This window comes from Etheostoma cragini, chromosome 3, assembly GCF_013103735.1.
Source record: "Etheostoma cragini isolate CJK2018 chromosome 3, CSU_Ecrag_1.0, whole genome shotgun sequence".
NCBI classification, from domain to species: Eukaryota; Metazoa; Chordata; class Actinopteri; order Perciformes; family Percidae; genus Etheostoma; species Etheostoma cragini.
Window position 1 is genome coordinate 6,344,103 of NC_048409.1, and position 12,055 is coordinate 6,356,157.

The 12,055-nt window shown below is 39.9% G+C and overlaps 2 protein-coding genes across 4 annotated transcripts in view; one reads left to right on the forward strand and one right to left on the reverse strand.

The window, feature by feature from the left end:
- Positions 1-2,075: 2,075 nt before the first annotated feature.
- LOC117939150 (diablo homolog, mitochondrial-like) overlaps positions 2,076-12,055 on the reverse strand; it is a 29,385-nt gene continuing 19,405 nt past the window's right edge. The window contains exons 4-9 of one of the 3 annotated variants that reach the window (XM_034864219.1): positions 4,147-4,353; positions 3,755-3,884; positions 3,486-3,611; positions 3,059-3,169; positions 2,861-2,957; positions 2,076-2,583 (exon numbers count right to left, since the gene is read on the reverse strand). In XM_034864219.1, the coding sequence (XP_034720110.1) occupies positions 2,378-2,583; positions 2,861-2,957; positions 3,059-3,169; positions 3,486-3,611; positions 3,755-3,884; positions 4,147-4,283 (807 nt within the window). In that variant the 5' untranslated portion in view covers positions 4,284-4,353 and the 3' untranslated portion in view covers positions 2,076-2,377. Of the gene's footprint in view, positions 2,584-2,860; positions 2,958-3,052; positions 3,170-3,485; positions 3,612-3,754; positions 3,888-4,146; positions 4,354-12,055 lie in introns of all 3 variants that reach the window. The other 2 variants (XM_034864201.1, XM_034864211.1) reach the window with 2 other exon arrangements.
- or129-1 (odorant receptor, family H, subfamily 129, member 1) lies at positions 10,725-11,885 on the forward strand. The gene has a single exon (XM_034864187.1). It carries the CDS (start codon positions 10,851-10,853, stop codon positions 11,814-11,816), a length of 966 nt encoding a protein of 321 aa, XP_034720078.1. The 5' UTR covers positions 10,725-10,850; the 3' UTR covers positions 11,817-11,885.

The window sequence follows — 12,055 nt, forward strand, 5'->3', positions numbered from 1 at the left end:
TCCAGCTTACTACAATGTGCTACATTTACAAATGGTTCATACTAATGCTTGGTGGCTAAACTGCACAGTACTGTTAGGTTACATCCAGTACATGCTAATAAAGTTATGGTTGTTTTGACAATAAAACAGCGCTTGGCCAACCCACGATTAAACGTAACCTAGTTATTTTGTGATACATTTTTTTTATTTTCATTATAGGACAAGGAACTCATCCCATGCGCAGGCTGAGGTAAAGACTGTAGCAAAAGCGCATGAATAATTCTACAAATTAAACAAACGTTTGAGTGCTTTATCAGATTCTTAAAGTTTAAAATTTCATATTTATTGAGTATATGAAAGTGATTGTAGCACTGTGGCTTTTTATCATGGATTTTGTTTGACCAGACATCGTGCCAGTCAAGATTGACACTCAGGCTTGGGCAATCGCATACCCAGAGCTTCTCAATAGGAAGGGCAGTGCGGCCACATATCACCAAGTACTGATAAAGTCTGGATGCAATACCACAGTTTTTAGGCTGCACAGTAAATAACTTCCAAAAAGGATGAATGGGCAAAGGCCTCTCCCAGGGAAAACCGTGCCTTGAGTGCCGCTCTTAACTGAAGGTAAGAGAGGAACGTGGTAGACTGAATACATTTGTAAATCAGAGAAGGGGAACAAGTCAACCTCACCATAAATGTTTTTTAGATGATGAACTCCTTTTTGTTACCATTGTGGGGCTGTTATCGGCCTCCCCCCAATAAGAAGTGCTGTATTATTGAACAATGGTGAGAATGTTACAAGCTATGTTGCAGTATATTTCAGCTAATCTCGAGGTTTTGATGAGATGAGAAATAATGGGGCCAGTGCATAGCTGGCACTGTTTATGAGAGACATTAGCAAAAAGAACGTCATGGAGTGACCAAGGCTCTGTCATAGCCAACAAACAGATGTACCTGGATTAAACCAGATAAGAGCGGTCTTAAGAAAAAGGACCGGAAATGTCGTTTAAGTTTGGGAACTGAGAGGCCACCATCCTATTTCTTTCTCTGTAGAGTAGACATCTTGAGTGGTGGCCGCTTGCCTTTCTAGGCAAATTTAGATTGTTATTCATGACAGTAGCCAGTAGGAGGAGAGAGAGATAGCTTAGAGCTCACAAAATTGACCCTGAGTAAAACATTCATGTTGACCACTAAGATACGGGCTTGAATCATTTTGGGGAGACCCATCCACTCTTCCAAATCCTTCAAAACGCCATTCAGAGCAACAGAATAGTTATGTTTAATAATCTGGTTTAAGCAGCTCAATTCTTTGTGGCTTTGTCAAGAATTCTTTTAATTTGACATATTGGAGTCCTAGATTTTCATTTAATTGGCCCATGTCTGTGTTTACATCGCTGTAATGACTTCAAGTATGTAAATCAAGTAGTCATAGATTCACTTTATTTGTTGTTATAATGTGAAGAGTGAAAAAAAAAATGATGCAAACAATATCTTTATAAAAAATGTCTTTGTTACAACAAAACATACAATAAACAACTTTATACATTAACATTGAAGAATTACAAACTGCCAGCCATTTATTCCTTTTTCAAATTTAGATTTTCTTTGTAAATGCAAACGTGTAAATATCTTACAGGCTCAACAAGAGAAAAAGAGGAAGAGAAACATAATAGAGAATTCAAAAACAGAAAACTCATAGCTTTCAAAGGTGAAAGTAGGGCTGCACGATTATGGCCAAAATCACTTTCACTTTCATGGTGTGCTACATTTACGTTAATGTACAAATGTACAAAAAAAACACACACACGGTGCACAACAGTGACGAGTCGTCAGTCCGCTAACTTGTCACTCTCACTACTTATATTTGCGGCAATGTTAAATCAAAAAAACAAGCATGCAGGCTGGAATTCCCCGTATTGTTCTGCCAAGAATAAGCTGTCCACCAACTGCTAGGCTAGTTTATACAGTGAGCATAAACCATACAGAGGGATGATTTCACAATTTAATCATGCGGCTATTCTAGACTTTACAAATGTTATCAAAAGCATCCAAACCTGATAGTGAAACGTGTACCCACAGATTTAAATATCCCTTTCCCAATGTAAAGTCTATGGGGAAAAATCTTTTTGGGCCCCATTGCATCACCTGGTGGACATGGAAGTTGTAATTCCACAGTTTGGCAACTATGTCAAATAGGCTTCAAAGGCTGGGGTCCCTGGCTGAAACACTGAGGTTTTCTATGAGCTGAGCACACATTTTAAACACCAATGTTGCAGTCAAACATCTAATCGTGGAAAGCCAAATTCTTGATCGCGATTAATATTCAATTAATTGTGCAGCCCTAGGTAAAGCATGTAAATATTTGATGTTGTTGCTCCAATATCTCTGTCTATTTGTCTTAGTCCTCTCGCAGATAAGCTTCCTGCACCCCGTCCTCCTCGCTGTTGTCTAGAAATGAAGCATATTCTGCCATCCTTTGGATCTCTTCTACCTTTGTCTCGGCCAACATCTTATCTGCAGCCGCTGACAATTTCCGAGCTTCCCCCACCTGCGACTGGGCCATCTGAATGTTTGTCCTCACTGTGATGGATGCCTGTTCGGCTCCTGGAAACACACAGACGCAATCACGCATTTTGTCAAATTACTAAGAAAGTTTATCTTAGGTTAAACATGTGGACTTTAAGACAGCACTCCTGCCCAATAAATCCATTTAGTTTAAACTTAAGTTCTACAGGCTGACAACATCTGACATGTAAACTTGCTAAAATGAACAGAAGAAACATTCTCTTACTTTATTATCATAATTCCATTATTATAAACACAACGGCATTACGACATTCCATCAAGGTTCAAGCTGTACTCAGGCACACATTGTGCTCACCTGAAATATTTGCTGCCTCGGCTGCCATTATACACACGTTGATAGCATTGATCCAGGTTGACTCAAAGCGTTTGCATTCGTGTAGTCTGTCTCTAACCTGTTTGGACAAAAAGATAAGACAAGTGCATCAAATAAATGCATATTCTTTGAATTGTTTTTGCAAAGACTTTCAACCACAAAACGGAATTGGGAACTAACCTCTGCACGCTGGCCATTTATCACCTCCAGGAACGAATCCTTCTCTGCTGGGGTCAGCTTTCCCAGTGAGGCCAAATACCGTCTTTGGAGAGCAATGCGTGTGTGCAAAGCCTATCAGCAAACAGAGGAAGGACAAACAGTCAGAGACAGAACAGGACAATTTATGACATGACAGTCTGGATTGGCACATGTTTCCATGAAATATTCCATGAAATTATGGAAAGAGGTAGAGATTCAAATCCTGATGATTGTGTTATGCCCATGTGTTTGCCCATTTCATTTAACAATGTGGACATATTTCATGCTCTCATGCTACTATTCAATGTAGCTTGAGTATATTTTCTACCCAATGAGGAATTAAACTCCCAGACTGAGGTTGGCAATCGTAAACTATGGATAACATGTTTCACATAAGTAAAAAACCCACCTTTGAGTAGTCCTTAATGGCAGTTATGAGAGCCAAGGAGGTCTGGGAGAGGAAGGTACTTGAACTGTCTGTCACCATGGAGGCTGCTCTTCTGATCAGAGAGTCATGAGAGAGGTTTTCCATTTCCTACAGAAGAAGGGAGGAATGCAGTATTGTAACTCCTCCATTCAATTTCTATACAAAATAGAAAAACATGAACAAACTTGTTCCGTAAGGGACAAAACTTGTGCAGATGCGGTTGATTGGTCTCTGGTAGGAGACTGACCCACCTGTGTAGAAGGGATGGCATCAAGCACACAGGCAACACTGAAAGGTGCCAGGCTCATATGTGAAGAATCTATCTGTTCCCCAAACTTTTGGAATCCAGGCTTCATGCTGCTAAACAGGTCACTCTTTGAACTGCTGCAGAAAAATGAGGACAAAATAGGAACACTTTTGTAGTTGTGAGCTATATATATATATATATATATATATATATATATATAAATATATTTACATTATGGTTTAAATTAGCAAAATCTAGAAGAAGTTAAACCTGCATTTAATACAAACTATTCACATAATCTCCTGAAAAGATGGACAATGGCTTCAATGGGTTGCAGAGACCCAGGCTTTGTTCAAATTACATACTATGTTGCATTGCTTATTATTCATAACTTACCTTAGGAAACGGATGCAGGCGGTTCCTTTCCTAAGCACACTCTTGTTGCTCCGCAGCAGGGAAAAGTCTGTCTGATTTCGCAGAAATCCTCCGGCAGCACGACCAGCACACACTGAACACTTACCCACAGCTTGCATTTTGCAGTTGAATTAGCTCTGCTGCACTTGAAGAATGTATTTAGAAAATGTGATATATGTTAGTTCCTGACTTTCCAGGCCTTCCGCTTTGTAAAGTCAGAAAAATGATCTTGTTCGATGCTTGTAATCTTTCCGTTTGCTCCACGATGTCATGTCCTGCAGGTATTTGTAAGGCCCCAGCTCCATTCCATTGCGTCAAAGGCATTGATCTGTTGACTCTGGCAGCAAATGTGCGCAAATGACTTTATCTTAAAAAAAACAAATAGATACCAAGACACAACCTATGGCTGGTTCTTTTCTCTCGTTCTCTTGCTTTTTTGTGTATTGGAGTGTGTGTGCATTAGAAATAGGACCACTTAAAATTCAGGATAAAATATTACAATATATTTAATAATAGTAATAATAATAATAACAATGAGACCTTGATCAGAAAATTGACTCATTTTTTTTTAAAAAGGTTTGGAAATTGTCACTGGGTCAATTATTGGGGTGTTTTTAAGATCACGCTTAAAATTAAAAGGGGCTCTGGCATTTTACACAAACCACATATAATTAATACAAGGTGTAAGAAATCAAAATGCTAATGATCACTGATCAGTTGATTAATGTTTAGTTTGTTCATCACATGGCACGGAAATTGCTGGAACTATTTTTTTGGCATTGTAAACTGACACTTGGCACCCGAAGGTGCGTTGTCTGCACTAAATGCAACACTTGGAGCTCCATTTATTCTTCTATACAGATATTATCTTTCTTAGAGAAGTTCATCCATCACTGCAGCTATCTTCCCTTCTGGCTTGTTTTGGGTTGTTTTTGTTGTCAGCTTGGTCTTTTGCAATGGAAGTTTCATAATGTGACTTTAGGCAGCTTTTCATTTTGATTTCAACATTGCATGATTTGGTTGATTGCCCAGTTTGAGTTTTGGCAGTGTGTGTATTTTGCATTTGTGCTAAGTGCATAGTGCTTGTTAAAGATGAATGCAGAGGAGAAGGAGGACGAGGGAAAAGGAGAGTTTTGTTTTTGTACAGTTTACGCTGTGCAGAAGAAACCTGTTTTATTGAAAATAAATGATTTATGCATACCTAGTAGACAATTACCTTCACACACAGTCACACCTACAGGCAGATACAATGCTGTTCCACTAGACTTGCATGTCTTTGGATAATGTGAAGAAATCATGGCACCTAGATGAAGTGTACAGTACAAACATGGGCAAAACATGCATATTCCTTTATATAAAAGCCAGGCACCTTCTTGCTATGAGGCCTATTTGTTGTTTTCTGTCTCTGATAACACCCGCCTGTTGCCACATTATCATAAAAAATGACAAAGCAAGCACACATAGAAGCTGGATAATACTAAAAGATGCTCTTTAAATTGTATGGCCTCTGATTATGACACTAATGGCTTTAGATGGACTATAAGTACGAGCATGAGAATTTCACCACACATCCTTCTTCTCAGCTTTACAGAAAAAAACCTTAGTTGTAGCCTTTTTGTTACTTCTTCATGCCATTTCATATTTGCCTAAAATTCTTGCTGCCAAAAGTTAAGTAACATTTATTTTGTCTGATAGCCTGTATATACTGTTATCTGCTGAGGTGGATGCCGCTGGGGTTCAGAGGCCGAAAGTTTGTTTTGGACACAGATTTTGCTCCAACCCAAGGCAGTCCTGATTACTGACGCAGGACACGCGTAAGAGTGGATGATCCCCAGTGAACCGCTCTTAGCAGAGTCAACTTGTTTGACAAACAAATTCAGAAACTTCAGTTTGCACAATTTGACTCAGGAGCCTTGCGTTAATAATCAACCAGTCTGTTAATTACTAAGCTGGGGATAGGAGACACGCTGTCTAATCGTGCTCCGGAGATATCATACACCCACTCATGTTACATCCTGTTTGTTGCAATCATAGGATGCCATTCACACTCCAGAAACATCTCTTTATAGTTTTCATCCCCTTCTTCAAAACAATACTGATTTCACACCGGAAGGTTACACCTCTATTGTGATTACAGACCTCAATACCGTTGTGTAAGAGGACACAGTCCAAATAGATAATGCAGTGAATATCCATGTTTCATCAGATCAAAGATTTTCGAGTTGTTTGTGTACTTTTTGCATTCCAGTTTAAAAACCTCTGAGCAGCCTTACACACAGGGTAACAAACCAGGAAACTGTGGTTACTCTAATGCATTGTTAGTGGCAAAAAAAAACGTACATGATATTCAGTGAGTGCAGTCGGTGTACATTTTTTGATGCGGTAATCCAGAGCAATTTATATAACAAGTAGGCAAATGAAACACAGCGACCTAAAATGCCCAGTGCTTATCTTTGTATTGACTGACTGTCAACAACAAACGCCCCTTAACTCTGACTCGCTAACCATGAACCTGCTATGGGCTTGATATTACAGTAACACATGTTGTTTATGTGCCTGAAGTCCATATACAGTATTTATGTATAGCTCTACCTTATAGCCTTCTCAACATATTGGATGCTGACAGCTGACAATAAACACTCTGGCACTGCTTTAGATTACAGCCTGCAATGTAGAGTAATTACTCTGTAATAAGGGTTTACCAGGACAGTACTTACCAATACTTATACGTAGGTATTGGGGAACAAGGGTTATGGTTTGGGGGGTATACTTTGTTTTCTTTTCCTCCTTCTTTGTTTTTTTGGTCCTGTCTTGTCTTCTTGTGTTTGTGTCTTGTGTCGCTGTTCCTGTCTTGTGTTCCCTGTGAGTGTCTGTCGGTACGTTTGCTTTCCTGTTTTATTTTGAAGTCTGGTCTCTTTCTCGTCTTGTCTCTGGTTTTACTTTTTACCTGTCTGATTGTCCTGCCCCGCCCTAATGTAATTCACCTGATGTGTCACCTGTTCCTCGTAACCTCTTGTATTTAAACCTCTTGGTTCCTTTTGTGTCTTGTCTGATCACGTTGTCCTGTCAGTGTGTTCCGGTCGGTGTGTCTGATCGTCCCCGTTGTGTTTTGTTCCTCTGAGTTTTTCCAGTCTTTGTGCTCCCGTTCCTTTTTTTGTTTTGTCTTTCTCCTTTTTGGACTTTTTTTGCCTTCTGCCTTTTGGATCCCTGTGTTGTTGGAACTCTGCCTTTTTGTTTAGTGAATTCTTGTTTAACTACTACTGCCTGCTGTCCTCATCTATGCGTTTTGGTCCTCTTAACTTTATTCAACTGTCACAACAAGATGCAATAAGTTATGGAATAATGGGGTAACAATTGGGCTCTTTAACTAAGTTATACTGTAGTTATTTTTTACCTGCTGGGTACTTATACTATTTTTTTATTTACTAGGTACCAATACTTTAGTTATTTTTGTACCTACTGGGTAGTACATCATACTGTAGTTGTTATGTAACTACTTCTATCGGCTATATTACGAGGTATAGTATGATCATAACTCAGAGCAGAAATCTGGACACCTGGCCCACCTTCTACTGCCAGATGACCATCCCCGACCAAAACTTCCGTTTGAAACTCTTCACAAAAAGCATGTGACTCAGAATACAATTATAAATCAATTTGGATCATACTTATAATAGAATACAATAGGTAAAGATAACTACAGTTTTGGTACAGAGTAGGTAAAAAATAACTACAGTACAGGTAAGATCCATTTTCTACCGTTCCCCAGTAGTTACATATAAGTATTGGTAAATGCTGTACTGGTACACCATCATTTCTGAGTAATTTCATTTGTTGCACATCTTGACTTTCATAAGTGGGACTATTGTGCAATGCATCATGGGTAAATTAAGATTTTGTTTGATAATAAAAAAAAGGATGATTGAGCAACCCGCGTCATTCCTCCAGCAGAAAACCTTTGCCCTCAGGAAGATTGTGTACTTTAATGCTGCAGATGGTAGAAGTGGGGCTAGTTTTATCTTTAATGATTAATACAAATCTTTGTTTTGATGTTATTATGTACTAATAATCTGTCAAGTCACAGACACACACACACACACACACACACACACACACACACACACTCATGCACACACTTTAACTACGCCCGTTTTGGTAGGTCTACAGTGATAAACTTCATTTTACTGTCAACACCATGTGCAGGATGCTGCCAAAACACTTTTCTAGACAGTTAACAAACTGCGTTGCATAAGACCCAGCTGGAACAACTGACCCATCTCACTTGACAATGTCAACTCAGCAGAATCAGGACAGTGCCACCAATCAATACGAAGCTCCTTGTTCCAGCTGGAAAATACAGTGGCCCTGAGAGGCCACAACACGCAATAATAAGAAAACACACACAAATAAACCACAACATGCAATAATAAAACACACACAAATTAAACATAATGTACAACAATAAGAAAATGCACACAAATAAACCACAACGTGCAACAGTAAGAAAACACACACAAATAAAACAATGTGCAACAATAAGAAAAAAGCACACAAATGAACCACAACGTGCAACAATAAGAAAACACGCACAAATAAAACATAAAGTGCAACAATAAGAAAATGCACACAAATGAACCACAACGTGCAACAATAAGAAAACACACACAAAATAAACAATGTGCAAAAATAAGAAAATGCACACAAATAAACCACAACAAGCAACAATAAGAAAACACTGACAAATAAAACACAATATGCAACAATGAGAAAATGCACACAAATAAACCACAACGTGCATAATTAAGAAAACGCACACAAATATACCACAACATGCAACAATGAGAAAACACACAAAATAAAACATAACACGCAACAATAAGAAAACACACACAAATAAAACCCAACGGAAGTGTTTCCAGGGGACACTTTTATGTGATGCACACACGGCTGCAGAGATGTGGCGTTTTTCAATCTGAAGAATGCAAAGACTGGACTTGTGTTGCTGGGTGTTCTCGGAAGATTTAAACTCTTCCGAAAATGCTGTTAATAGTTTGAGACGATGCTTCCTGCTGCAGCACAGAGGCTTCCGGCTGTGCTCCAAAATAAACAAAAACAACAACAATATAGGCCGAACCACTTTGTATTTAAACAATCTATCAATCAATAATATTGAAAATTAAAAGTTGGGGGTGTGGCCTTGACTAACTGCCACTTCGCTTGTTTGAAGGCCATGATGTCTCTCTCATGGGTGGGCCAAATTCTCTGGGTGGGGAAAGCAGAGATAGGGGAGGTAACCTTGCCTCTTGTGACCTCATAAGGAGCAGGATTCCAGATCGGTCCATCTGAGCTTTCATTTTCTCAAAAGCAGAGCAGGATACCCAGGGCTCGGTTTACACATATCTCCATTTCTAGCCACTGGCGGACCGCAGGCAGGCTGGGGGAACTCATATTGATGTTAAAAAACCTCATAAAGTCACATTTCCATGACATGGGGCAATTAAACAAGTCTCCCAATGACAAATGGGTCCTTCTCTCTCCCCCGCCTCTCCCTGCTGCGCTGTGGCCGTGTGTGTGTGTGTGTGTGAGATGGCTGGGCCAGCAAGATGGTTAAGCCTGCAGGCAGCTAACCACAAGTTCCCGTTAACCTTATGATGGACATGTGTTGTGATATTTAAACAAACAATCTGTCAATGGCAAAATAAAAGCCTCTTATTTACGAGACCGGTCTAAAAGACCATCAGCTTACAGCGGGGTCTCCGAGCATGACTATCTGAGCGACAAGCTAGCCGACCCGGCAGGCGCTAGCTGGCTGTCGCGTCACTTAGCTCACCAGCTCAGAGTCTTGGCTCGAGTCTGCAAAGTGACAGTGACCACAAATTCTACAAGTTTTTTTTTTTTTTTTAATAGAGAAAGCCACATTAATTGGTTTTACACAGAACAGGGTCTCTTTTAAATATGGCAAAATGATAAGGTTGAAAGTTAGGCCTAATTATTCCACTGTTTTTCATTCATGTGCTATCAGTGTTCTGTTTTCCTACTCTTGCAGCAAGCATTAAAGTGAACCAAGTTACGGAACAAGTTGTCCGTCATTTTGCTTCACCAAGGGTCAGAAAGAAAGCAGTTATATAGTTAAGTTTACAGTTATGCACAAATACCCATGCCACCATGCATTCTTCTGTTTTTGATAACATTTGTATGCTATACTTTGTGAACTGTGTCTTCTTAATTGCTCCCACAAATACTGCAACAGGATCCCATCTCCCCACTGAAATATTAGATAATGAGAAACATCATTCTGGTTGACAATAGCATGTAAACAATGCATCTCTCGAGGAATCGGGCCTGAGTCAAACAGATGTGAGTTGGGACAAACACTTTATAAAGGAAGAACATCCCAGAGATGCATTTCGTTGATAAGAAGAACAAGACACCAAAGCTTCGTCAACTCTTCTGACTGATGAAGACATTCTTAAATGAGTGGAGGGCTCTTTTATATTAAAGGTTGGATGCATATTCATTCACAGAAGTCTGTTTTAATGAACTTAGCCATCCTATTGTCTAAGTTCTATTTTTATTCTGATCCTATTTAAATTCTCAAGTGTCTTGTTGTGGATGTTTTTCAGTATGTGTATGAACTTTTAACATATTTTCTTGTTGACAGGTTTACTCTAGTGCACGGTTGCAAAATGCAGAATCTGACTGAATTTCCGGGCAATGCAACTTCCCACAAAAGTCTGTCTGTGATCATCAAGGTGTGTGTGGTTATCCCCTTCTTCTGCGTCTTCCTCTGCTGCATTCTCGTCATGCTGCACATATTTGCATCTCACCGGCAGTTCCTGGACACCTCACGTTACATCCTGTTTGCCTACATGCTGATCAATGACACTTTCCAGATCCTGTCCTCTGTGCTGCTCTTCCTCTTCATCATGGGCCAGGTGAAATTTGCTATAGTCTACTGTATTCCTCTGCTGTTTCTGTCCACTGCCACTTTCCAGAACACACCTTTAATCCTGGCCACCATGTCACTAGAGCGATATGTTGCCATCTTGTATCCCCTGCAGCGTCCGGCCGCATGGCGCTCAGACCGTATCTGGATCATTATATTGTCCCTGTGGCTCATCAGCTGCATCTTTCCCATGATTCACTACTTGATTGGGAAACGAGATCCTACTGTAGATATCCTCACTACCTCTGTACTTTGCAAATCTAACATTGTCAACTCGTCTCCAATCCAGGCATTGTTCCAAGCTGCTGTAAATATTCTCTTCTTTGCAGTAGTGGCTTTTATCATCCTCTTTACATACGTGAGAATCCTGCTGGAAACCAGGAAGCTGACACAGGATAAAGCGTCCGTGAGCAAAGCCATGCACACTGTGTTGCTCCATGGCTTTCAGCTGCTGCTGTGCATGTTGGCCTTCACTCTCCCCATTACTGAAAATCTCATAGTGCTGCATGTCAACTGGCTGCCAGAGGACATTGCCTTTTTTAATTATTTCTGTTTTGTCCTCATTCCACGCTTTCTCAGCCCGCTCATCTATGGCTTTAGAGATCAGAGTGTCAGGGGCTGCATCGAGAAAACATTTCTCTGCTGCTCAAACAAAGTAAAACCCGGTGTGAGAGGAAAGCTGCAGGACAAAGTGACTGCTTCTTGAACTGGCTGACGATGTTTTGACAGAGCTCTCAAAACTAAATAGTACAAATGTCAAAAGATCTATTTGTGATGTTAATTTGGGATGTTTCTGCAGGTCTTGAAAAGTCTTAAAAAGCAGTTAGAACCGTTTCCTCAAAAAATGCCTTGGAAGGTATTGAAAAGTCTTGAATTTGTCTTGCCTGCCACAGTCAGTAATGTAAATGGCCTGTTCTTAAAAAGCGCAATTCTAGTCTCTACAGA